General features: G+C 39.8%; 1 protein-coding gene across 1 annotated transcript; it reads left to right on the top strand.

Moving 5' to 3' along the window:
- Window positions 1–16,250: 16,250 nt before the first annotated feature.
- cpa4 (carboxypeptidase A4) lies at window positions 16,251–21,953 on the top strand. The gene is made up of 11 exons (XM_031731851.2): window positions 16,251–16,407; window positions 17,064–17,145; window positions 17,612–17,746; window positions 17,843–17,941; window positions 18,035–18,136; window positions 18,399–18,500; window positions 18,846–18,956; window positions 19,187–19,277; window positions 19,614–19,813; window positions 21,254–21,338; window positions 21,643–21,953. The coding sequence occupies exons 1-11, from the start codon at window positions 16,343–16,345 to the stop codon at window positions 21,828–21,830; spliced, it is 1,260 nt and encodes a 419-aa protein (XP_031587711.1). The 5' UTR covers window positions 16,251–16,342; the 3' UTR covers window positions 21,831–21,953.
- Window positions 21,954–22,901: the final 948 nt, after the last annotated feature.

Here is a 22,901-nt window from a genome sequence, read left to right as displayed (position 1 = left end):
ATAAATATTCCTATCTAATCTTGTTTTCTGTTTATTTGTTGTTTGTGTGCTAAGAACCCATCTTCTCATGTACAGAGCTTTGAATAGTCAGACCCCATTACATGTTTTAGAGTCTATGGGAGCCTCTCCTGTGGAACCACTTCCCAGTTTGGGAAACTGATAACCCATGTTAAAACTTTCCTTTTTGATTTTTTATCATTAATAATTAGTACAGGATCAGGTGACCCTGAACCGTTGCTTACTTATGCTGCTATAGGCTCAGGTTCAGGTTCAGGGAGAAGTGTCCTCTGGGAGTTCTTTACCACTTTCACAAAGTGCTGCTAATAGAAGATCATCTCTGAGATTTTCTCTTTAATGTAAGATCTTTACCTTGCAATATAAATTGACTCAATCAAACAGTTGTGAAGTGGTGCTATATGCATGAAAAAAAATAAAATTGGATTGAAAATCCAATTTAGAATTCCTCAAAAGTTCTCAGGAAGAATGCTAGCGTTCATATTAATGTTGATTGAGCCTGGGATGCCTACATAACTAAGTTTTCACAAACTGTTTCACAAACTTCCACATTTCCTAAACATGCTAAATCCTGTACCTAAAAAGTAAGCCCAACACCACTTACACTGCTGTAAAACGCAAAACCGAAGCTACTAAACTCACTCTGTTATTGGACACCTGTCCTTGTCAGTGTTGCCAATAAAATCAAACAGAGCCAGCACGCTGGAATAGATTCACACTATTACACCTGTAAAGTGTTCATCTTAAAATCGAATGCGTTATGGCAGGATAACAGGCTGAAATGCTTGCAAGGAGTCCAAAAAAATGTGGCTCAGAAATGCTACGCTTTGCCTGAATATTGAGAACAAATGAGTGTAGCCCTTGCATCCTTGTTACAGTAAAAACTATAACGGACTAGCTGTGGGAAAGATAAGGGTGGTATTATTTTGTAATATAAGATCATGTTAAACCCTATGCATTAGGACAGCGGCCCCCAACCCCCGGGCCTCGGACCGGTACCGGTCCGTGAGTCGTTCGGTACCGGGCCGCGAGAGTTGAGGTTCAGGTGTGAAATGTATGGTTTTCAGGGTTTTTATCGGTTTTCAGCGTTATTTTGTTATTGTTTTTATCGTTAACTCGGTTTTCCTGGGTCTTTTCACGTGTGTTATGAATAAATCTTCTTTTTTTCGGTACCGGCACTAGTTTTATTTTGTTGTATTCATCCGCGACACCTCATTGCCGGTCCGTGAAAATATTGTCGGGCATAAACCGGTCCGTGGCGCAAAAAAGGTTGGGGACCGCTGCATTAGGATACAAACAATGTGCAACAAATACAGTAGTTGATTACTTTCTATGTACCCTATGTGTGGTATTACCCAAATCCTTACTAAAACTTGTAATTTAAATGAGCCCTGGACTTCATTATTGAGATTTTTCAAGTTAAAATGGAAAATGTTTGGTTAAGCACAGAAAATGGTTGACATAGTCAAATAATTATGTTAATAAACCTGAAGTTAAGTTCATGAAATGTCCTTTTAAAGCATTCACTTAAACAGCTGATGTCACCTCACACAAGAATAATACCAAACTGAGGGTTGTAATAAGCTGCTTGCACAAATGGGCAGCAGGATGTTTTAAATAATCTCAACTAGTTAGTATGTAAAATATTTGAATAGCAGACATATGGCAGAGTGTAGTCAGGGTATGCTAAGGCGCATCGTGTGCAGAAGTCGCCAATGTCCTTCAACTTTCGTCAATCGCTACAGACTTCCAAACTTCATGAGGTCTTCAGATTAACTCAAGAACAGTGTGCAGAGAGCTTCTGCATAATGAGCACAATGCAAAATGTCAGATGCAGTGTTATAAAGCATGCTGCCACTGGACTCTGGAGCAGTGGAGATATGTTCTCTGGAGTGACGAATCACACTTCTTCATCTGACAATCCAATGGATGAAACTGGTTTTAGTGGTTTCCAGGAGAACGGTACTTGTCTGACTGCATGGTGTCAAGTGTAAAGTGTTTGGTGGAGTGAGAGTTATGGGGGTGTGGGGGTGTCTTTCAGGAGTTTAGCTTGGCCTCTTTGTTCCAGTGAAAGAAACTTTTAATGCTACATTTTGGACACCTTCATTCTCCCAACTTTGTGGGAACAGTTTGGGGATGGCTCCTTCCTGTTCTAACACAACAGCACACTAGTGCACAAATCAAGCAAGTTTGGTGTGGAAGAACTGGACTGGCCTGCACAGAGTCCAAACTGCAACCCAATAGAAATTAGTCTGGAGACTTTGAGCCAGGCCTTCTCATCCAACAGTGTCTGAACTCAGAAATGTACTTCTGGAAAAATGAGAAAAATCAGTGTATTTATGGGAAAAAAAATTCCCATAAATACACTCCTAAACCTTGTGGAAAACCTTCCCAGAGTTACAACTGTTATAGCAAAGGTTGGGCCAACATATTAAACCCTATGGGTTAAGAATGTGATGCCTCTCAATTTCATATGTGTGTGAAGGCAGACTAGGAAGTACTTTTGGCAATATAGTGTATATAATGATCTCTAGGTGAGGGACAAAGAAGAGAAATTGATTTCAGTTTTAAAGTAATACCAGATAATCTGAGCAAACCAATAAGACGTGACTATATTTGGACTCCCATAAATTTTCCCGTTCACACTGGATCTCAAGGATTTTGAAAGGGATTAATGATGTTTTCTCATGGTAGCAGTCAGACGCTCCTGCTATCAAATACTGAGGAATTTTTCTTCTCTTGTTGGCCCATATGGAATTTACAGCATAACGATTCATCAATGCCCTCTTATTTTTGTGACAATGACCTTTGTTTTCGCTATTCCATTTTATGGATTCTCTAATTTATTATTTAGTAAAACATCAAGAGACCAAAGAAATGACATGGCTTTTTTTTAAATAGCTGAAATACCAAAACATTATGGAACTTTCTGCTCATAATGAAGGAATTCAGACCTCTAAATTAATGTTCCACAATGTGCACAATGTGCAGTGCAGTGAATATTGTTTTATGTTGTGTGCTACAGTACTTAATCGGTGGTTTGCTGAATTGGTCATCCAGCAAGAAATGCAGAGGCAGTGTTTTGTGTGAGAGTGCAGTAGGCTCCTGTCTTAAATATACAGTGCAGTGTTTCTCTTATAAGTCTGAGGCTTTCTGCTTTATTATCTAGTCCAGTTTTTCCATGCTCTCACTCAAATGCCTCATGACAGATCCACTGAAAATGTCCAGTGGTTACAGACCGCCAGCCTTGATGGATAGGAATTGTTTTCCTGCTGCTTTTCAGAGCAGCAACAAAACAATCGCTTGATGCTGCTTGGAAGTGATCTGCCATGCTCAGAGCGGGGGCTGCTTTGTAACAAGTGTCATTGTGCTAATTACAGCTAGTAGACTTTTCTCTCCTCCTTGTTTCTGTTCTTTCCAAGATTTTAATGAGTCGCCGCCGCTATCTGTTCTCTGTGTTTATCTGCATATTACTTTTAACTTCATGATGAGATATTATATTATTATGGTCGCCTCCCACTTGAGGCTATAATCAGAAACTTTAATTGGTGTTTTCAGATGCTCTCACACAAAATCATGGTAGGCAAATATCTAACCATCCATTTCTTAACTTAACTTAACTAACTCCAAGGTTAATAATGTAAAATAGACGAAACAAAGGAAATGAAATGCAGTGGCTGGAATTCTGTATAATTTACTGGTAGGAATGTTAGAATCACAGTACATTTGATATGACTTGATATTAGTCATGTTTGCACATATCACCTTTGATATCATTAGAATTGTGTGTAAATGATAAAAAAAATGTAAGCTAATGCCTTATAATACACAATATTAAGGATTAGTAAGGTATTAGTTATTAATTAAATCATTGTTTATAAAGCATTACTCCTCCTTCATATGTCATTTATAAACATGGATTAATGGACAATGGATTAACTGTTTTGTAAAGTCTTATATGAAGTATTTAGGTGAAGTTATTTAGGAACTGTTAATGATTTTTGGTGTCTTTTAGAAAGTCTAAGTAAATAGAGGATAATAGAGGTTTTATAACTATTTCTTTCATTTGCAGTTTGTGGTTAAATCGGGCAGTTACTAGTTGTTAGTTCAGTGTTTTGTGTCACCTCATCTATACCTTATAAAGCAGTTATTAATGAAACTGGAAGGTCAGCAGAACCTTAAATAAGTCTCAGCTATCTTCACAACAGGAAAAAGAAAAAGCACAAAGTGTTACATAACATACCGATATTTATTGTATGACCCAAACATAGTTCACTTCATGTTTGCAGACTCTGTAAGTGCCAGAGTCTGAGAGATCAACACTGTGAGCAGCTGGAGCCTTATACTATTTGGTATGATGGGGTTGATTTAACTCAGTAAATTGAATAGTCAGTGTTTGGTATGATCACCTTTTATTTTTCAGCACAGCCTGAATTGTCTTAGGCAAGCTTTCTCATCATTTGTCTAAGTAGTCTTCAGGAATAGTCCCCCTGGCTTTTTGAGGGACATTCCAAATTTTTCCATTTTCCATTTTTCCAATTCTCTGCTGTTGTCAGTCCAGTTGGTGTTGCTGTAGACTAAATTCTGACAGTACGTTTATGACAAGATTCCCAATAACACTGGCTGAAATGCAGGCCCAAACCACAACAGAGCCTCCACCATGTTTTACAGATGGCTGCAGACATTTATTGTTGTATCCGTCTCCTGGTCACCTCCATTCATAACTATTTTAATGCCACTTACTGCATTTAAAAAGACATCCCTTTACATTTGTATTTGGTTGCAAAGTAAAAGAAGAAATGTAGTTTTTTTTTAAGCTTTTACAAAGACTGGAATCCAGCATTATTCTAATCATTCACTAATTCATCTTCACCCACTGAAGATTATTCTTTATCGAGGGCCTAAAAGATATGTAAATGGAACAAATTTCACCAAATTTATCAAGGCTAAAATTGGTTAAATTTGGCTTTAAAAAAAGCAAAGTTCATAAGATGCCTACATACAGTATGTCCAAACTGAACCTATGGGTAGACAAGAAAGTGGCCCATCACAAAACAACACTACAACAAGACACAGTAAATCTGTATAACTGGAGTTCTGCCATGTGTGAGCTGTTTTTCTGTTCTTCTTTGCCCAGCAGCTACCCCATGCATTTATATTTTTCCCATCTTCGACTTAAAATAACCCCATCCCGCCTTTCACATTTCCCAAATTGCACATCCTTCCCTTGACTCCTTACCCACTGGAGACATGAGCAGACAAGGTGGCAAGAAAGTTACATGAGGAGAGAGAGAATTCGAGGGAACGCACGTTAAATGAAATGAGACACCTTTGCCTTCCAGCCATGATTTTAAAGCAATGTCAGCCTGTGACACAATTGGCACAAATATGTTGTTTTTTTGTTTTTTAAATAGCCAAACTACCACCGTTTGCCACAATCTAAGTATAATGGTGACATGACAAATTATAGTTACTTTTAATTCACTTCTCAATGTGGTACAGTTGGATAGATTTTTTTTTTTAAAAGTCACATACCAACATTCAAACTGAAAGTTTAAATCTTAAATAACTGACACAGCATGAATAAAAAGAGTCCTACGCTCACCATGGATATAGTTTGTATATTGCACCTGTGTGCCACACCTCTTGTACTTGCAAGATGGAAAAATGCCAAAGGAAAGGAAAACTCCGTCAGCAAGTCTCTTCTCTCCAATCTTTCTTCTAGCAAAATGGGAAATCCTTTGCTTCCAATAAATTCAAGCATGTCTCTGTTTTGTTTTTGTTTTGTTTGTTTGTTTGTTTGTTTTTTACATTTAATTGACTGAATTTTTACTGTGGAGTGGTTATGGTTACACAGCCACAGTGCTGTGTGTAAACTCTGTTTCTTATGGATTTATCTCTCGTGTTCTTAATGTTGAGTTGCTCTGCAGAGCTGTTGTGACAGTCAGAACTTGTTGGTCTCATATTACGCGAGGGCTGCATGATGGAGCAGTAGTTAACCTCCCCTGAGAAGATGATTTTTATCTTCTTTAACTAAATCTAAATGTTGTTCAGACCTCTGGCGCAGCCATCTTCAGCACTTTTTCATTGTGTTTTTGCTGGGTGGGATAAGAGGGATGTTGATCTTCCAAATCTTCCCATCAGCAGGAACAGGAATAAGCATATTTCCCAAACGTCAAATTGCTCCTGTAATAAGAAAGGCAAGACTGATAGTCTGAGTAAGCTGCAAAGTGTTTTAGAGGATACTTATTTGACTGATCTAATTAAATAGTACAATATCTCACGACATTATAACCTAAATTAAAGAAATCATTTCCCCAAAGATAGTTTTCACAGTTTCACTGGAATCCCCATTTCTATCTGTCCCACTAAAAATTACTTTTTAATAGGCGCCTCTAAGGGAATCGCATTTCCGGGCCTTTCTCACTATGGGGACTGATTGCGCTGAGTGCTGAGACTCTAAAGTTGCCTTGAACAAGCTCAGCATGAGCCTAATATGACTTGATCCAATATGCGGAGCTACAAGTGTCTCTGAGCTGCCGTTTTCGCCACTTTTATTTCCCTCGTTCCCCCTTTTTAAGCTTATCAACTGCGAGATGCCTGCGTGCTGAAATAGGTGGTGATGAGTAATGGAATAAGGAAGTGTGCGTAAAATTTTGATGACACACCCAGAAAACCCTGCAGCCAGCGCACAAACATACACCAACCCTGCAGAATGCAGTGTCTGTCCACTCGACTCAGAAATTACAAGGGTAAAAGCGTGCTGGCAAGTACGAGACTAAGTATGGATATGAAACATCTCTGCTGCTATTCTTAGACCTGGATGGAGGTTGGGAGGGTGGGGGGAAGGCGGGGAGGAGGCGGTTTGTTGCTAAAAATTACCAGATTGTTTTGTGCCTACCAATCTATTTTTACACATGCTGAGGCCTTCCTGGGATGTTGTGGTCTTTTCTTAGTCTATTATGTAATGAACCAATCTCAAGGCATGATGCAGTGATGCGGAGTCTGACACAGAGTGAAGTCCCCCATCATCCAATCCAGACTGAGGAATCCAAGTCCAATAGCAGATAGATTTTAAATGGTTTTGATGCAGGATGTATCTTGGGGATTTCTGGGCAGCAGTGAAGCTGCTTTTTTTTTTTTTTTTTTTTTTGCAAAAGAAATGAAAAAAACAACAAAAAGAAAAACAAGCCTAATATGTGCTGGAATCTTGACAGAGTTAAGCAGCCCAAAGGACAGTCTGTCAGCTCGCTGTGAGCTCAGACGCTTGACAGGGAGGGATAGGTAATGAGTTTGTCTTCGGGGAGACATGTCGCCTTGAGTATGCAGAAGTAACAACATTTAAAAGGGGGGGCAAAAATGCTGATTTTCAGCATTAAAATATGCGCCTTGGGACAGTTAACATTCACAGTTCATCCTCATTTAGTGAGAACAAGCTAGCAGAGCCAGACTTTGCATCTGTGATGTCTCACAGATGTACAGCTCCATCAAGACTCAATTGGCAAAAATGGAGAATATAAATGTGACGGTGCCATAGAGGATTTTCTAGAGATATGGCTCGGTTTCAGAGCTTATAAAATCTTTATACAGATCAGTGTAAACGCCTGAATGCATTTTTTTTTTTAAAACAAAGTCGATGTGAATGGAAATTTCTGTCAACAAAGAAGCTGCGTCTCTGTTTTAGAGGTTTGATTATATTTAATACATTAATAGATGTTGTCAAATCATCATGATTGAGTGCACCTTAATGCATCCTTCATTAATTCTTGAACAGAAAAATAATGTGTAGATCTAGGACAAGAACTTTTGATGGAAAAATGATTGATTTTTTTGCCTTTTTTTGTGTGATTATCTTTGCGAGCAGGGGACAGACCACTGTGAAGCTCATTTGAACTGGAATTACATCCATTATTATGTTTCCAGAACTTTTTGGATCCATTTCTTTAGCGTTGTTGTTCCCACATACACACTCATACACAAAACATTACTTCCCTACAACAGTTTGCTATTCAGAGAAAGAACAAAATAAACAAAAGAAAAAAAATAGATATCAGTTTCTGTGCCAGATAAATATAAATAATGGTCCCAGCTTAATAAATGTTGACTGGTTCTGCCTCAGTATCAAAGTAAATAGATAAGTAAATGGGACTTTAAAGGGCCACTTAATATTGCTTGTGCTATTAACCTTTTTCACTGCCAACTGCCAACTAATTTTGCTTTAGGGTAAGATGAGGAAAGTAGAAAGAATACAGGCGTCTTTAAAGATCTAATGGAGGTGGTGTGAAAAGAGATCCACCAATGAAAGTCCAAAAAATCTACTAGAACTGAAAGACAATAATAATCAGAAGGGCAATGCAAAAGCAAAGATGAGAGAGACATGAGGAGAAACCCAGGAAAGGCCACAGGATACACTAGTAGGTTGAATAGAGTGGCAAACACAAGGTTAAATACATTGCAGTAGTTGGGAACAGGTGTAAATATTGTAGACACTGAGAAAATAAGAAGTGCAATTTACTGAGACATAAAAGAAAACTATGTGCTAATGTAAAAGAGGAAGTGACAACAAAGAGCACTCAGAAGAACTACAAAAGCTGACCAAGATTAGAAAACACAGACCGACACTGGCACTGCAAACACAAGATTTAAAGGTACAGTCAGTTATACTTTCAGGTTATTTAATAGAAAAAAGAATACTGTACTCATAATTATGGATTGAATAGTGTGTAATTACATCTTCCAATTAACAGCTGCATTCTCATAAGCTTAGAATTATCTAATAATAATAATAATGCATAGACGCACTTGCTGGTCTACGTAAGGCACCATGTCGTCCCGTTGTCTTGACTACAGCAGCCGAGATGTGGCTAGAAACCGACCACACATGTAGTACACCGAAGGTGGAGGAGGAGTGAACTTCTAGGCAAGTTTTAATTTGTGTCTGCACCTTCTGAGGAAAGATAAGATGGATCACATCTTGATTTATCTTGGCTTTATCGTCTGAGAAGGCTCCCCTTCACCAAAGAAGCCAAAATGGAAAAGAAAGACAAAACACAACTGGCATAAAACGTCATCCTCTTCCTCCTCACCTCGAGCCTCATCTCCTGGACTGAAGTCATGGCTCATGCATGCAAAAACATTCATAAATGTGCTCACTGATTCCTGATATTGTCTTAATTAATTATTGGCAGCAGGTTAGACATGTGACCCTCTTGTCATCAGACAGCTGACATCCTGCTAAGTCACAAAAACAGCTGATTTATAAGCTAACATTATGCCAGCTAATGTTAGGCTTGAGTATCCTATAAATCACACTTTCCCTCTGATCAGCTGGTTTTTTTTGTTTTTTTTTTGTTTTTTTTTTTTAAACCTGTCCCGTTTGGTTCTTTTGCCATCAGAATTATTGTCTAAAGGCGAAGAAAGATGCCCAACGGATTTACTTTACCAAATTGACCATCCCAGCCTTGCCGTAATGGTCCATTTGATTCACCTTTTATTGTTTATTTTATTTTCACTTGCTGAATACGGGACAGACTTAACTGGGGGAAAGAAAGGGGAGAAAGAAAGAGGGAAAGAAAAACAGCGGGGAAGAGGGACGGGGAAAAAGGGCAAAACCAAAACCAACAAAATAAGCAGACAAAAAATACATATATCGATCATCTGGATCACCTGTTGAGAAAGAAAGAGAAAGCAAGCAGAAGAAAACGAGAGTAATAAACAACATCACAATGATCTATGGAATATGACAGTAAATACTAAATGTTAGACATTATTGTGCAGCACGTGGAAGATCGACAGCGCACAGTGTGCTTTGAGGTAGGAGCCAAAAAGGGTGTAGTTTGTGTGTGATCACCTGTGTGTACACCTGTGAGCATGAACAAAAAGGTTCCTTCATGTAATGATCTGCTAGAGGGTGTGGGGGCCACCGCCCGTCCTCCAGGGCATGAAGCAGGTATGGAGGAGATCAAAACTCCAGACATCCAGAGGCCCCAGAACACAAGAGACCAAGGAAGACCAACAGAGGGGCAGCAGCGTCACTATCCCAGAAAGAGCTGAGGAGAGTCCCAGATGAGGGGTCACTCAGCAGCCGCGGAGCAGAAGCCGGTTGCAGTGACGTGCCCGTGAGCTCCGCCGGCAGCCAGCTGTGCCTGAGTGACCGAGCCCCGGGCCGAGGCCGAGGGCACCCGCCTCCGAGTGGCCCGAGCGAGCCCCAGGCTCCCGGCCCCGATAAGCAGCCGCCAAGGAGTGAGCCGTGTGTACCTGGGCGCCACCCCGGACACAGAGAACCACCAACGCACCGATGTCTGAGGCGTCCACCACCGGCAGGGGAAGTGGTGGGGAGATAGGCCTCCAAACCTTGGAGGGCCTGAGATGTCCCCAGAGGGTGGTGTCTGATACCCAACCTGACATATAGACACAGACATACAGGCACACACAGATACAAACATCCATTCCCACCCTCATGCTCTCATAGGCAATTATTCCACACTCAACCAACGCGGAGACAGACATAAAGAGACACTGTACACACAATCACTCTCCCCAAGCGTACTCTAAGAACCGGGTCCGGGTACCCCTCCCCCTGTAGGGGGAAACTGCGCCCAGACCCAGGTGGTGTTACCCTTTTCCCTGCGGTGGGGAGAAGCAGACCGCCCCGACTCCGCAGCAGCAGGGAGGCCCCATTTCAGACCCCAGTCGGACGGCCAACTCCTCCTCCTAGCCCCCCCGCTCCAGCAGGCCGCAGAGAACGGGGGTGTGTGAAGACTCCAAACCTCCCTCCTCCCGCTCATATGTAGTGTTGATGTATGTGTGTTCTAAGGTGCATTTAAAACCCAGGAGGGCATGGAGCTACCTGCCAGAGCAGCAGGTAGGCGCATAGCCCCTCCTGCTAGCCCTCAATGTCTACGTGTATTTAAAATTGAGAGGTGGGCAACGGCGCCAGGGGTGAGGTGTACACCCTGATGGTAATTTGTTCTGTGTGGCGTGCCCACCCCAAGATCCTATATGTATGTGTAATGAGAGTGTGAGTAATGTGAATGTCTAAGTTGTGGGATAAAATTGAGGCAGAGGCAGCCAGAAGGGGACAGAGGGGGGGGGGATGCCTCCCCTGCACCCTGGTGACACACCCCTACCCCAAGGCCCTGCATGTGTGGGTGACTGTGGTGGAGCGAGAAGAGGGAGGCAGCTGAAGATGGGGAGGGAAGGAAGGGAGGGGCAAGTGACCCCTCCCTGATCAGCTGTTTGATTACATTCTCACATCTTTAAATTCCAAAGCGTCTGAAGTGAGTTTCACTGACTCATTGTATCTGACTCCTTCCACAATCATCTTGGTTGACTGAACATAACTTGGTTGTAACAAGTGATTACTTGAATTTCTATTCCTATCAACTTGAAGCCATCTGACTCTTGTCCTGTGACCTCTGATATGAAAAAGGAATTTTTAACAAACTTGTATATTTTTTTATTTTTCAGACCATTCTCTGTAAACCATAGAGATGGTTGTGTGGGAAATCACACCAGATCAGCAGTTTCTTAAATACTCAGAAGAGCCCGTTACTTAAATCACCTTTCTTTTCTATTCTGATGCTCGGCTTGAACTTTAGCCTATCATCTTGACTGTATCTACATGCCAGCATACACTGAGTTGCTGCCATTTGATTGGCTGTTTAGATATTTATGCTAACAAGCAGTTGAACAGGGTTACCTAATGATGCGGCTGGTGAGTGTATGTAGTCTTTTTGCCCCCTAGTTTTCAAGACTATCTAAAAAAACCCCACTGACATTGGATTAGTCTGATTATAAATTTCTTAGTATTGTGATCTCTTCTCCAACAATCTCAAATGTTCCTTTTCAAGCTCTAAAGTCAATTTGATGCTCAGAGGACAGAACAAAGATATATCAGAAAGTTCAGCCACATTCTGAGCTGCAGACAATCTACCCCATTCTTATTCTCAACCTGCCTTCGGTGTATCTCACTGAGAGTTATTTTGCTGTTGTCAGAAAGATGAGAGAAATTTGTAAACGTTACATCATTTACAGACTCGATCTAGTGATGTCAGTCAAACAAAAGCAGAGGAAAGGTTTTCCTTTAACAAAGGAAGTCACAGTTGACCGAATAGTCTTTGACTCTGGCATCTGACCACCACACTGGACAGAAGGAGGAGTCGTATGCCAGACGTACTCGTGTGACCAACAGAAATGTAAAGCAACTCTCATCATGAATGCGGATGTATAATTTAAAAAAAAGAAAAGTTTCTCATGCTGTATTTTTTGTAAATGGTAAACATCAACAATAGACATCACTCATTACCATTTGAAAATGTTCTGTGACATCTGCTCATAAATGAGATGTACAAATGAGCAATACAGTAAATAAATAATGATCAATTTACCGGTGGACCTCAGAAATGCTGAGAGGCTGCTTACCCATGGGATGCAATGTCAATGGATCTATTTATAGCCCAGCAAAGGAATTCATGTAGAGCAAGCTGGCTGGGAGTTGCTTGTTCATATATCTTTTAGCAGCAAATGGCAGCGGACAAAAGATGGGGAAACAAACTACACCCACATTTCCATGTAGAGCCCCTTTTCACGGGGACATTAAAGTTTTAGACACACATGGCAGGAATAGCAATAAATAATTTCCATGACAAGAAAGATGGAAAGTCCCAGCTCAATTCCCACACCTATTAAACCCCCTCCTCTCACGTTGTCTCGTGGGATTGTTTGGGAGTGAAATGGAAGGGAAGTGACATGTTAAAACCTCTTTTTATTAATTCTGAGAGTCAGGGAGGGTTTGGCGGGATGTCACAGCAGCTGATGTGAGTAGGGAGGCTGTGTGATGCACAGCCTGATATCAATGCTGCGGATATCAGCATGAATAAGTTAATGCCAAACCCCAAATCCTCTGCGAACAGTAATAAAATATGATTGTGTTTATCCCACTCAAGAAATGCTGGGAGAGATACTCAGGAACAATATTGCAGCCTGATTTCTTAAAAGAGGAGTTGGTTATTAAATATTACCAGAGTAAGATGGCCATTGAAATAGGTCAGTGGATGGCACGTAAACTATGTTTGAAAATTAATTAGCTGACCTATATTTCAGGTCTACCATGAGTACTTCGGAGATGTTTAATTTGATTCATTTCAGTAACCTCAGCTGGTTACATTTAATGATGTGGATGTTTCAAGTCTGCAACTAATGTATTTTTTCATAATTTGTTTATCTACCAATTACTACAGTGATTTTTTAAAAATCAAACAAAATGTCATAAAAATATATTTGCAAAGTATTCACATTTAAAAGGTGGATACCAGTTTTGTTGCTGTTTTTTTTTTTAAAGTTCTCTGTAATACTACTCACCCTTTTCATTTAATGCACATAAACTATGCTATAAGTCAAACGAGGACTGGTGAAAACAACAAAAACAAAAAGTTCCTCAGCTGGAGATGAATAATTTAAGACTGAAGGTAATTCCATCCTCAGTAATCTCGCATCACTCACCCCAGCTATAAATGGTAGTTTACCTTGTTGTGTTATTCTAGTAATGCACTGCCATCTGCTGGTTAGTTTGTGCATATGCAAGTATTTATTACTTACTCTCTCGTTTACCCCCCACCAACACACACACACACACACACACACACAGCAGTATGCAGGCACTCAAACATGAAACTCTCGAGGTGTGCAACATTTAGATTCTCTGCTGGGAGAATAGTTTTATATGTGTTGTTGTTAAGCGGTGCATTACTAAAACCCACTGAGTGAAGCTCAAACTGTAACTGCATTGTCACCGGAATGTGCATGTATTAATTTGTTAATGCAGAACACCCATTTTCATGAGCACCCAAGAGCCGGAAGCAGAAAGCTAAACAAAAACAGTTGATAACCTTCTGGTGATACCGTTATCTCAAACCATGTTTTGTTAAACCGGCTGATGCAAACAAAGCCTGTCTGTGCTGAACTTTGTTAATTGTGTTTAATATGACTCATTTCAGTTTTTTGATGAAAAAAAGTTTACAAGTTTATTAACTTTGCCCCTTTCCCAGCGTCCCCCTGCATAGTGTTTAGTGCAAGTTTCTAGTCTCTGTGTTTAGTATGTGTCTTTTGAATTTTAGATTTTTTCTGGTGTCTTCTTTCAGACCTACCATAGAGCCAAGTCTGACAGAGCTTATCTTTATATTTTTACCTGCTGTAGTGCCATTTTTTGGAGCATTTCAAGTTGCTATACATCATACAACCGTTATATCCCAAATTTTAATAATATGTATGCATTAAGTCCATAGTAACTACATAAATTGCAAAAAAGTGCAATAAACTACAAAAAAAAATTGAAAATCATTTTAAGTTGTTTTTTTTTGTTTTTTTTTTTTACATATATTTCTAGTTAGAGAAATTTAAGAGGTTTATCCCTCAAAACTGTAAATACAAAAAAGTTGCACAAAATAGTTTCCCACCACAGGAAATTTATTTTCAGTGTCTTCATAGTTTTATTTTTGAGATACACCAATTTTTATATCCTACAGTAAAACCGAAAATAAATATTATAATGCAAATTTGCAAAAAAATAAAAAAAACAGCATGTGCATCAAAATAAACTATTTCCAGCAGTGCAATTTGAGTTCTAAGCATCCCAGAAACGATATAGAAAAGCATAAAGTCAAACACCAGTACAGGATCACAAGGCCCTGAAGGTAAAAAACTACATTTTCTGTGAAAATGACGTCACTTCCTGTTTCGGACAGGTAATGGCGGACATGCGATAGTTTGCGCTGACATCTATTCCAACGTAGGAAGTGTAACCGCTGATCGGATCAGCAAAGCTGTTTCTGGAATATTATGTTTTTGTTGCTGCAAATGCTTTTTACGCAATTTTTGTAAAGCTATATATGGAAGGAAACCGTGACTTAGGACAAGCTGATGGCATAAAATGTAAGTACAACTCCTCCTGTTTCATTTGCAATAAAAAAAAATATTGCGCTAGCTTATGTGGTTGCAGTTCTGCAGGGATTTAAAAATAGTTACGCAAAACGGTCTTAAGTTTTCTGGTGAAAAAAAGTCTCTTGTCTTATTTGCAACAGTGTTTGATTTTACTGTTATATTCTTTATCATTTATATGTATATATATTTATATTTTATCACTATTTCCTCATCTTCTGATCATGTGGGCACTCACAGGGATCACTTCGTGTGGAAGAAGAGTCACCAGACGCCCATTTTCTTGTGAGCCCACAAAGAACCTAAAGAAGAAAGGAAACAGAAAAGTTGATAAAGATTGTGATAACTGGAGTTTCAGAACTTTTTAAGCCAGTTAAGCCAAAGAAAGCTTGGCTGTGTTGAGCTCTCTAGGGTCCTGCCTTTGGGACCAAAAGTAAACATGGATCAGGTGTTTACATCTTAACATCCGTGAAACCTTCCCTTCCAAAAGAGAATTACGACAGGGAGGCAACTCAGCTGTTGCCTCCCTGCTTCCAGAGAAGAGCAGGAGGGCACCACGCTGTCAATCCAGCCCCTCTGCACACATGGTACCTGGATGTCTCTGGCCTACTCACAATGGCCTGGCTGTGGAAGTGTGATAAGCATAACTTCACTTGTGATGCTATTCCATATGTATATAACTAAGTGACAAAGTAATATTACTATTACTAAAGTGATCAATACATAAAATAAAGAAATTTCCAACTGGGAAATATGGCAAATCACTATAATTAGTTTGGATCTGTTTTTTGTGTATTTACCTTTCAAAAACTTACAAGAAATAAAAGTACAGTGTAACAATGAAGGATTACTTTTTGACTGAAATTTTCACATCTAACTGCTAACAGCAATTAGCAACATGCATACGTCATTTTAGGCCAAAAAAACCAGAAAGACATCGTCTGTCACACAATCTGAACCATTTTTCATTCAGTCAGTCTGTGTGTATAAAGGCTTATTATTCATGACTAACCTCTATGATCCAGAACAGTGATATTCAGATAATGACAGTTAATGTGCCTCAATCTGTGGGCTGCTTTCCAAGTGATACTCGGCATATGATGACTAGAGTGTATGATGAGAACAGACTAAATCACCAAAGCCACTAACATACTGTATAGGTGGAAATTTCCACTATCTGCTCCTGAGAACTGAAAAGACTGATCAGTGCTTACTCAGCATGTTCTTTGCTCAAAATAGCTGTTTTTCCAGTAGAGCTGTGTCATTATCAGTAGAGTGACCTAACTCACACGCATGAGAACAGCCCACCTGCATCCACAGGATATTAGGAGAGCAGAGGAGCAGGTGCTTCACTTGCTTCCTCTGAACAGTCCAGGACTATACAGGTGAGATGAAAGGCTTCTGGTTGTTGCTGGTGCTTGTGGCTGCGGCCAAAGCTGAGAAGGTCTTCACTGGGTAAGTTTAAAGTGCACACTTAACATGATTTACTTATTAATAATTCATGTGGTCATTCTTTAGAACTCCTACTATGAGTTTAAAGTGACTAAAATAGAATTGCAGAATAACATTTTAGGGTTCGGTCCCCTTTTGCTTTCGCAGGAGCTTCTTATTAACCTTTTGCACAGCAATAACAACAACAGTGCACAGTTCAACAACAATAATCTGAATAACCATTATTTGTGGTTAAGGTGAATGCATTTTTTTAACTGCACCTCCTTCCAAATAAAAGAACCATTACAAGAGAGGAATCCTCCATTTGGCTGCAAATTTCAAGTATTTTTCTGTTCATTAACTTGCCTGCAAAACACGCAAGAGACCTCTGCAGGTTATCCCCCCTGCAGGTTTTCAGCTATGCAGTCAGTATGCAGTCTTGCACTGTTCTTGTATCTGTAACTGTTATTCAAATGGTAGCACAATACACAGCTTATGCTAAGAGAAAGCTTAAGTCTCTGCAACAGTCTCATTAAGGAATATAGTGATGGTCTGTACCTGTGCTGCACGAGTAATTGCTTGTTATATCAGTAACCAATAGATAAAGTTCTTCTCTTCTGCTGAGCTCACATTTCAACATTTAAAAGTGTTAACTACAAACTTAACATTATGATGTGCAGAGATCAGGTTATCCGGGTCAATGTGAAGTCAGAGGAACAGATCCATCTCCTGCAGGCGTTGGAGACGGCGCAGGAGTGGGAGGTATGCACACGCAAACACACACGCACAGCTTTGGTAAACAGCACAGAAATTGATGTTCGTGTTTTCTCGGCAGCTTGTGCCAAGTGATTTCTCATCAATTTTCTAGCAGCGCAAAAGGCAAATCAAGTTCAGCTGGGTGGAAGGTTAACACAGTCAGAAAGTCAGGTGCTCCTCTCTGACCCTGCAGTCATTTTGGACTTCACCTTTTAATGCATTAAATTCCCACACATTAACCTTGCCCTTATTTATTTATTAAATAAGATATTTTGTTGCTCCTTTAAGATTGAAGCAACTACAGATGATGGATCTTACAGCACCACACTCTGTCTGGAGAAAAATTTTAAGTTGAATTCTTCTAAATTATTTAGTTTATTATGGAATATGCTAGATGCAACATTTACAGGACTTCTGCTCGGCATGTTTTTTCATTCCCACGTGTGATATCTCATTGCGCATCTGTTTACAGGTGGACTTCTGGCTTGGCCCAGTCTCCACTGAGCTCCCTGTGGACATCCGAGTGCCCCGCTTCAGTCTGATCCCTGTGAAGGAGTACCTTACTTTCCACAACATTCCCTTCACCGTCATGATTGAAAACGTCCAGGTCTGTCACAGTTGTTTATTAGCATAGAGTTGATTTCCACTGGGAGACTAGATGGCACAGAGAGTGAATTTTTAATCTCCTGCCCGTCACTTGCAGGAACTTCTTGACAAAGAGAAAGCTGAGATGGAGGAGAACCGGATGAAGGAACGCAGCACCAGGAGCTTAAACTTTGGAGCCTATCATGATCTCGATACAGTATGCTGCTCTAGAGAAAAAAAAATATGACTGGATCCAGTCAACTTTGTGTGTACCTATGTGTGTTTTAATGTCAGAACTGCCTCTATGCAGATTTACAGCTGGATTGACACTCTGGTGGCCGATTACCCTAACCTGATCACCAAGCAGCATATTGGGGTGACCTATGAGAACAGGCCCATGTATGTGCTCAAGGTAAGATACTCTGGTTATGCCTCACAGAATGCAGCAGCACTGCACTTTTGAGCTCTATAAAAATGTGGACAAATATAGCTAAGATTAACTGTCTAATAAAAATAAAAATAATCAGGTATCAAATATCATCAAGTCACTCACACAGTGGGGTAAAGAGAGGATACGCTTTATTTTGTGCATACATCTACTTGTGTTAATCATGATTGACTGCACCTTTAGAAGCAAAATGTAAAAGCATGTCTGAATCTGTGTTTGTGTTTAGTTCAGCACCGGTGGTTACAATCGCCCTGCTATCTGGATTGACACTGGTATCCACGCCAGAGAATGGGTTACTCAGGCTACTGGAGTGTGGACCGCCAACAAGGTACAAGATGTCAATTAAACTGAGTAAACTGAATTTAAATGATCATAATTTACTTATTTTTTGCTAGAACTTTGTGATTTTGAACCAAATTTATTTTCTGTACTTATTAAGTTTTTCCTTATACTGTATATTACTGAATGCTTATGTTAAAAAAACATGAGTTATTGTCTGAGTGCACTGGGCCTCACTTTCCTTCCTATCATTTTCTTATTTTAATCAGTTCCTTCTTCTCTGTTCTCACAGACCTTGTTTACCTTGTTTATAAAGCTTCATCTTAAATATGTAATATGTGAAAGCGTGTCGTTTTTTTTCTACGTTTCTACAAAACCTTTCATCCTTGCTTAGATTGCCACGGATTACGGTACCGACGCCTCCCTCACTTCCCTCCTGAACACCATGGATATTTACATGCTGATCGTTGCCAACCCTGATGGCTATGTTTTCTCCCACACCAATGTACGTCACTGGCACTCCTCAGATCATGTTATTTATGTGTCGCATATATAGAGTAGATACTCGAAAGAAGAGCAAGATGTTAGTCATAGCAAACAGCTGTTGAAACCTTCAATCTTCGCCTGAGCATTTATTTTCAGAAACAAGTAGAATTGTGTTTGTTTTCCATCAGTATCATCAGAGAGAAAAAAAGAAATGATGATTCATACTGAATGACGTTTTGTGAAACACAGGATAGGATGTGGCGCAAGACCCGCTCTGTGAACCCTGGCTATGCGTGCCGTGGAGTCGATCCAAACAGGAACTGGGATGCAGGCTTTGGTGGTCAGTATTATAAAAACAGAATGCATCTCATGATTTTGTCAATTACCTGCCGGGTAAATAATCACATTCTTTTTTACTTGTTACCAAAAAGAATCTGAATAGCATCATTTACACTACTTTACTACTTTTTAGACTTTAGAATTGTTGTAGTTGAATGAACCGGATTGCTTTGGAATACCTAATGACTCACTGCAGAATGTTTGTGTCTGCTTGTAACATGTCAGTGAAATTCCTTAAGCCCTCTTACATTCTAGTGAGATGTTACAAAAAGCTTCTGATATATGTCTGTCATTTGTGAGTGGTTGCTCTATGATGATCTCTCTGTGATATGTCCAGGCCCCGGTGCCAGTAGCTACCCCTGCTCCGAGTCCTACCACGGCCCCTCGGCTAACTCTGAGATCGAGGTGAAGAACGTGGTGAACCTGATCCAGAGCCACGGCAACTTCAAGGCCTTCATTTCTGTCCACTCCTATTCCCAGCTGCTCATGTACCCCTACGGCTATGTCTGTAGCAGCGCAAACCATCAGGCCGAGCTGGTAAGAAAGCAGAAAACAGAGCAAGCTCGAAATGTTTGCCATTGCTTAAACAATGTTTTCAAGAGTAATCTTATATGTGTGAGAGGTAAGTAAATGTCATCTGTGAATTATGTGTATTGTCAAAAAGACAAAGGATTCTGGTCTTATAACCTGATCTGAGGTCTTCCTTGTAGGCTGCTTTTTGACTGTTGATATCATTCAGCTGGGGATTGCAATTTTCCACCTAATTAAAGTTTTATAGCTGCGAATGTGAATAATTAGCTTTGGGGTAGGTGAATTATAAACTCATCACTACTAAACATGACAAATTGTCTGCCTTAACTCACCCAGGTACGCTCTTTTTCAGCAATACTCTGCTTCATATTCATACAGCACTGCAAATGAAGTCTGAGAAAAATGCCTAATGGACCCATAATCCTGCAGTTATTCATACATGACTAAACCCCCCTGACACAAATTTGTGGTTTGGGGCTATATTAATCAAGCTGCCATGAATTGTAAAACCCTGATTCTCCCCGCCAGAATATTTCGCTTTGAGCTTGATGTTTTTTGATTTAAAAACTTGGAGGAGATCTGTCATTGTTTTCCTTTCCTGCTATATTCAGCATACGCATGATCACTCGTGAAAAGCACATGCTCAAATATGTAATCAATACTATGATCAGTCTTTGTAAGCACTTAGGTCATAGTGTTATAGCCATGCTGACCTGCTGACTACAGACTTGTGGAAAAGTGTGTGTGTGTGTGTCACTGAATAAAACTGAGAGATTAGCTCATAAAGCAGAGTGGAAGCTGAAAATAGAAAAAAGGGTTACTGTAACATGAATTCGAGGCATAAACAGGACAGTCACTTTCAACTCATGATAAGGTCCCTGATTTTACACTATCATGTGTATTCTCTGTAAATGTACTGTTTCTTACACAACACTTTTCTACTCTACCTGAGCGATCAAGTATTTTCTAAACAAACTTTCACCCTCCAACGGAAGCATCGGAGAGCAGCTTGGGTTAGTATCTTACCCACGGCCCACATTCGACATGCAGGGTGGAGTAGTCGGGGATCAAACCACCAACCTTCCACCCTTACAGCAGCATTGATTTGTGGCCTCTCTTCTTGTAAGTGGACATCGGTTGATTTTCTCCCTCCAAAAAAACTGAGATTCAGTTCCCATCATCTGTTTCTCTGATCGTTTTAAAAACTGTTACAATGGAGCATGGCCAAAGTTTCCAAAGTCTCAAACAAATAGAATTAGCTGATGCGCAAGTAAGACTTTTTTACCTCCACGTTTAGTTCACTATGGTGTTAGCAGCTCTTCAGTCCTTCTGTTTGCAAGCAGCAACCAAGTTAGAAAAGTTGGCTTTAAGGGCGATGTCAGTAAAGGGAGAGGAGTTGATATGGCTTCCTCGCTACAGTGCTGTTCACTCTTTGCTTCTCTGCAGGATTCTGTTGGCAGAGCAGCAGCGCAGAAACTGAGGTCTCTCTATGGCACCGCCTATCAAGTTGGAAGCATCTGCAATATCATCTGTAAGTAAATCTTTTCTCTCATTTGAAGTTCATCTGTAACTTCAATACTAAAGTTACAGATGAATAAATGAAATGAGGAGCTGCAATCATGCAGAATAATTGGTTTAGGAAAATAAATACTCGCTCGAGTGCAAACACAGTTATTTGTTTTTTTATTTCCATTTCACGTTATGTGTTACAGCTTTATAAACAACCCAAATCAAAACTAAAAGTGATATAGCTATTGTTATGACTAATAGTATTAATAAGAATTTTTGCATTCTTGCTAGTAATACATCTTTTATATCTTCTCTTGTGTGCCCAGATCAAGCCAGCGGGGGTAGCATTGACTGGTCCTACAATTCAGGAATCAAATACTCCTTTGCCTTCGAGCTGAGGGACACTGGCCGCTACGGTTTTATCCTGCCAGCTGATCAGATCATCCCCACTGCCTCAGAGACATGGCTGGCCTTGAAGCATATCATGGAGTATGTCCGTGACCATCCCTATTGAGGACTGTATAACCACAGATAAAGGAGAAACTTCAAAATTGGCTGACTCAGCTTTGAATTTAAAGCTTCCTCCACTTTATCATTCTGAGACCAATAAAAACCCAACATACCCATTTTATCTGTCTTTCAGCAGACCTTTTAGTCATCTTTTTGAGTCACACAGTTTTACACAAGAATAATCTGGGAGTGCAAAGATGAATTGTGTGAGGGGAAATGAGGCAGTTATGATCAGTTATTTATATCCGACCTTACTTTGATTTACTGGCTGGGTTTAGCAAAAGTAGAGAAATGAAGTATTCACTCAGTCTTTAATAATGACATTTTTTACATAAAAATGCTAAGACACTATTTTAATTTCACGGAATAAAGTTTGAGCTATTTTATTTCAGATATTATGCCACTACTGTGATTTGCTCCTATTTAACTAAAAGATTGAGTAACTCAGATCATCGGAAGCCCTTTTTTGAACAGACCTCCATAGCAAATCTGGGGATAGTTGTGGAAAAGATGGCTTAAAACAATCAGAAATCAGAATAACCATCCAGAATCCTTGAAAAGCCTTTAGAGGAATCACTGTTCAGTACAGACTCTTGGACATATATTTAAAGAATGCTCTTTGTGCATGACTCGAAATATAAGTTACATTTAATGAATATTTCATTAACTTTAGTATATTTATTTAAAGAATCCATAAAAAATGAGATACAAGCCTATATAGGTTTCTTACAATGGACCAAAGGTATCTGGTACTAAAACGTTAGCAGCAGATCCTTAAGGTCCTGTCATCAGCTGGAGCTATAGATCATCTCCAGAATAAGCCAGACAGATCATTATTATTGAACTGACTGATTGAATTTTGAAGATATTGTTGCAATTTAGCAATTTATTCATTTAACAATCAGGAGCCTCGGTAGCATGTGGAAGAACCATACACAGCCAGAACAGCCTGGTCATGAAAGGCTTTCTGGGAGCTCTATGATGGTCTTCACAGCCTCTCACATCCCAAATTATGTGGCACTTGTCCTTTAATCTGGAGATGGCACTAGATCTCATTTCCAATAATGCTGCAATT

Source organism: Oreochromis aureus, linkage group 7 (assembly GCF_013358895.1).
Source record: "Oreochromis aureus strain Israel breed Guangdong linkage group 7, ZZ_aureus, whole genome shotgun sequence".
In the NCBI taxonomy this organism is placed as follows: Eukaryota; Metazoa; Chordata; class Actinopteri; order Cichliformes; family Cichlidae; genus Oreochromis; species Oreochromis aureus.
This window is presented reverse-complemented; position numbering and strand designations above follow the sequence as displayed.